The sequence below is a fragment of the Arctopsyche grandis genome, chromosome 8 (genome assembly GCF_051622035.1).
Source record: "Arctopsyche grandis isolate Sample6627 chromosome 8, ASM5162203v2, whole genome shotgun sequence".
NCBI classification, from domain to species: domain Eukaryota; kingdom Metazoa; phylum Arthropoda; class Insecta; order Trichoptera; family Hydropsychidae; genus Arctopsyche; species Arctopsyche grandis.
In genome coordinates this window covers 15,124,232-15,128,719 of record NC_135362.1, presented here as the reverse complement: position 1 = coordinate 15,128,719, position 4,488 = coordinate 15,124,232, and the positions used below count along the sequence as shown (strand labels likewise).

At 41.0% G+C, this 4,488-nt stretch overlaps 1 protein-coding gene across 2 annotated transcripts; it reads right to left on the bottom strand.

Annotated features, from left to right (window-relative positions):
• Positions 1-205: 205 nt before the first annotated feature.
• On the bottom strand, positions 206-3,846 carry Ubc2 (ubiquitin conjugating enzyme 2). Of its 2 annotated transcripts, none has more exons than XM_077436883.1 (4): positions 3,415-3,846; positions 1,394-1,746; positions 1,165-1,312; positions 206-1,097 (listed from the first exon to the last, which is right to left on the bottom strand). In XM_077436883.1, exons 2-4 carry the CDS (start codon positions 1,733-1,735, stop codon positions 1,000-1,002), a joined length of 588 nt encoding a protein of 195 aa, XP_077293009.1. In that variant the 5' UTR covers positions 1,736-1,746; positions 3,415-3,846; the 3' UTR covers positions 206-999. The 2 variants fall into 2 exon arrangements, with proteins under 2 accessions (XP_077293009.1, XP_077293008.1); XM_077436882.1 differs by having other exon boundaries at positions 3,720-3,840.
• Between the last annotated feature and the right edge of the window lie 642 nt (positions 3,847-4,488).

The window sequence follows — 4,488 nt, the reverse complement described above, 5'->3', positions numbered from 1 at the left end:
TATATAAAACAACGATGGGGAATTAAATTAGTATTACATAATTATAAAATAATTCATAGTGAATTAAAACAGTACATATTACATATAAAAACAATTGGTTGTGGATCTAAGATGTATGTAACATGATTATGCAAAAATAAACGAATCACGCAAAAATAGTACAGCGAAAAGCGTAGATCTAAGCTAATTTTAAAAGCTTTTTGTGAATTTCGACCGGGATGATCGTTTAGGAAATAATTTTTTATTCGTTTATATTTGATTACAGCTGATTGCAGGACAGGAAAGCCAACAAAAACAATTTGAGTATGTTCCTTGCACCTACTTAACTGTAATGTGTACAGAAAGTCTTAAAGATTACATTCGGGTCAAAATTCACAAAATGCTCTCGAGCACTTCACTGACAAGGACAATTAGATTCATTTCAACAGTGACCTGTTTTTTTAGCAGTTTGGCACATACACTCTTGAAAACAGGCCGACGGTTCGATTTTACTAGAGTTCACAATAGAGATCATCGGCAGCAAAACTTCCACAATATCACCGTTAAACTACAATACTTTTAAATTTACATTATTTCAGAAGGATTTTAACACTAAAATCAAATTATGCACTAAAAAAATGGGAAGATATGATTCAATAAACATCCAGTGACTATTAAAAAAAAGCATACGTAATATCAGTCAAGGATGCCACTAATCACCCTTAGTTTTCCCCACAAGTAGCACACCACTATGACTAAGGAACTTTTAGTATAAAAAAAAGAAAGACAATGGAAATGGTCTAACTGAAAATTTAATAACTTTAGTGCGCTACAATAGCGAGAAGGAAATGAAGTGCACATTATCGTAGTTAAAAAATAATAATCATTTGCCTACGATGAGATTTACATTATTGGGGTACAATTAACACGTTAAGGACATAGACGTTTAATGAAATGCATCAAAGGGTGAAAAAAGGGGCAGGTGCCGGCAGGAGCGAAAAAATACAAAAATTTAGGCAATCATGTTGCATATCGCTTGGTCCAGAGGCGGGCGATACGATCGTGCTCTTCTCGGTTCTGTAAATATTGGGTTGCGATGCTTCCCACAAGTGGATCGGCTGGAAAGGAAAAATGTTATATAATATCGATTAAGATACATCGTACGATTTAAAGCGCATTTCTTACCAGGATTACAATCTGTTAATAGAGAACAAATTGATAGTAGCACTTTTGAAATAGTGAGAGCTGGTGACCAGTTGTCTTTTAATATATCCAAACAGATAACACCTTGACTGTTTATATTGCAGTGGTATATGCGCGTTCGAAATGTAACCTAAAATTATTCGTAACATATTGAAAAAAAAATGACTTAAAATTAATAAAACTCAATTAAGAGTATAAAAACAATACGCACCTTTGGGGGTTTAAAAGGATATTCAGGGGAAAAATGAATATCTAGGAAAAACACACCGCCTTCGTATACGGAGCCGGGGGGGCCGAGTATGGTGGACACCCACTCGTACAAATTATCACCTTTAGGACCGGCGCTACAGTTTGGCGGGGGGTCTAATGTGATTTCGGCTAATTCTTTTTGGATCCGTTTGGCAGACGTACCGAGCGCTTTAGACATCTTGGGGTTTGGTTTAGTTTCTTTTGTGTCAGGTTTGTTATCTCCCATAGCAGTACAACCCGAACCACCAGCACCTCCTCTCCCACGGCCTGTTCCACTTCCTGATGAGCCTGAGGCACCTGACATTACTCGGGCACCTGTAACGTAAGTTAAAAATTAAGATTAAAATATATTACATAAAAGAAAGCATGCTGCGAAACGAGAGATGAAATAATTTAAACCAATATCAGTATTTCGATTGTTAAATATGAGAATGCTAACATCGGTCATGTATATTTAAGATTAAAATAATAATGTGATGGGGCTAAATGACAAATACCTAATGTAACATTAGTTTAAAGATGATGTTACAGATAAGGAGGAGTCGTGAATTTGACTTTGAAACCATTAAATTATGGCTAGGGAATTTCTTTGTTTCATTAAGATACTGAATATAAACAAGTGTTGACTTTTTTTGTAAAAATTTTATCGTTTAGCATTCTGTAAGATGAGTGGTTGGGTATAATTTGTATCCAATGAAGAGCCTCAGCATGATTTTTTGGTTAGTCTGGTCGCACATCAAAGACGCATGCAGCATGTATGCTGCAAATGTTTCAGGAAGCATTTACTATTCCCATATATTTGAATGGTAGCATGCACACTGGGCAAAACATTTGTTGCGTGGCGCAGTATGAGTAATAAATGCTTCCTGAAGTATTTGCAGTGTGCATGTGTCTTTGGTGTGCGGCAGGGCTTAAACTTCATAATTAAGGTTCTTCATTAGCGACCAGTGAAAATTTGGACATGACAATTGAAAAATTATTAAAATGTAAAGACATCATCGAAACGTTTGCCTTGACAACTTCAACGATGAATTTAAGATTCTGCTATGGTAAAAAAGTTATTATTGTGGGTAATTCATATACAGAATAACATAGATGGAGAGCATTGCCAACATTTTTTTCCGGAGAAAACGGAACAAACAATGGGGAAAAAAAAAGAAGGCAAAAATGACAATGAATCTTCTTACTTAGAAGCCAACTGAGAGATTGAACTCTTCAAAAGGTTTAGAGCGTCGGGCCACATCTATGTTTTTCTATATCGATCAGGTAATTACATCACCAATTACATGACAGCATTTCAAATAAATTGCGACGAATTGTTGAGAAAAATTCGTATGAAATTCTATTTTTAAATTTTTCCTAATTAAAGCAATTCTGTTATATAAAACGAATTGTATTTTGTACATTTTGAAGCGGAACAAAATTGTTGCAAGAAAAATAAGAATAATCAAAAAAAATCTTGAAACAAATTGTTCAATGGAAAAACAAAGGAATATATGTTTAATTGTTTTCTTTTTTTTTTTTCAAAACGATGCTAACTGGGAATCATTACAACCAACCACCATCACAATGGGCAATGGGTAATGGACGTCTGGTGTGATGAAGCATGCAAAATCGATACGAATCAATCGGACGTAAAATAGAGATGGGTGGGAGGGGGTGGAGCACCCGGAGGTCCGGCCTCTGCTGAGGTACGGGAGGGAGAGGGGGAGGGGAGGGGGTGGGGGCGCGGGGCGAGGCGAGGCGCGGGAGCTCACGTCCCGCTGGAACGACGGTGCTCCACAGGCGGCCATTTTGTAAGACATGGGACGGGGCGGTCGCCGGCGAGGCGGGTGCGGGGCGCGGGGCAGGGTGGGGACGGGGGGCGGGGGAGGGGGACGCGCGCGGAACGGCGGGGGCAGATTCCTTCGCCCGCCGCATTCCTTTGTGTGCGTCGGGGCGGGAGCGAGAGCGGGGGCGGGGAGGGGGGGCGCGCGGCTTTACCGGCGACATGACGAGGCCGTGGGGGGCTCAGCGCGATGCGGGGCGAAGGCGGGCGGGCGGAATCCTGGCGTTCAAAGAGCGGAGCGTCACGTCGCTGCGTCGAACGCAGACTCCACTCGGACAGACAACAGACAACAGACAACAGACAGGCCGACGTCCGGTTCGGGCCGAAGAGCACGGCCGAGTGTTGTGCCGAGTGTGAAGTGGCTCGTGTCACCGCGACGACGATGATGACCGATTTCTCGGAACGGAATAAAAGGGGGCCCGAGGGGTGAGGGGTGAGGGGCGACGAGAAGTATCCTTACGGAGGCCGAGGGGTGCGGGGGTGCGGGTTGAGGTGCCGCCGGGCGGCTGCTCCGGCCCACAACAACACAGCCTCAGATCGAACGCTTTACGAGCATCTACGTCTCGTCGACGCACCTGTTTCCCCTCGGCGATTACAAATTGATCATATCGACGATGTCGATTCTTCGAAATATTTTACGATCACGAAAACTGCGGACTATCGATATTTAAACTGCGGACTATCGTTCGCCAAAAATATTAGCATGAAAACGGATCCAAAAATATTAGCACGAAGTCACAAAAAAGAAAAAAAATACATCGAATCCATTTTCAAATTACAATCCGACATTGATACTCGAATGGTGTAGCGCAAACCTTATGTATCTTAATATTTTAAAATGTTTCTCTTTGACACTTTTCAAAAATCATCATTTGATTAATTTCATTGGCGCCATCCACACACACGATATCTACTACCGATATTTCCATATCCAGTTCCCAAATAGCTACCAAAGGTTGCAATATGGATGAACTGGATATGGAAATATCGATAATAGATATCGTGTGTGTGTGGATGGTGCCATTGATAACATTAATAGCGTAAACCTTATCCAAAGACTTGAGCGTTCTTATTGATTGTGAATTGTCATTTGAATCGCTGCCAGAATAACCGCCGCTACGAAAATCACATGCGCGGATCTCTCAGCGCCCGAAAATTACGCCAACAGAAAAGTCAGCCTAAAGAAAACTGCGCAAACATAAAATAATAATAAAAATCTAAAAAAATCC

What these genes read in the sequence shown, in the direction of transcription:
- Ubc2 (XM_077436883.1), bottom strand. Translation starts at nt 1,735, where the DNA reads ATGTCAGGTGCCTCAGGCTCATCAGGAAGTGGAACAGGCCGTGGGAGA. An exon ending in ATCCTTTTAAACCCCCAAAG is followed by an intron (nt 1,313 to 1,393) that starts GTGCGTATTGTT and finishes GAATAATTTTAG; the next exon opens with GTTACATTTCGAACGCGCAT. An exon ending in ATTAACAGATTGTAATCCTG is followed by an intron (nt 1,098 to 1,164) that starts GTAAGAAATGCG and finishes TTTCCTTTCCAG; the next exon opens with CCGATCCACTTGTGGGAAGC.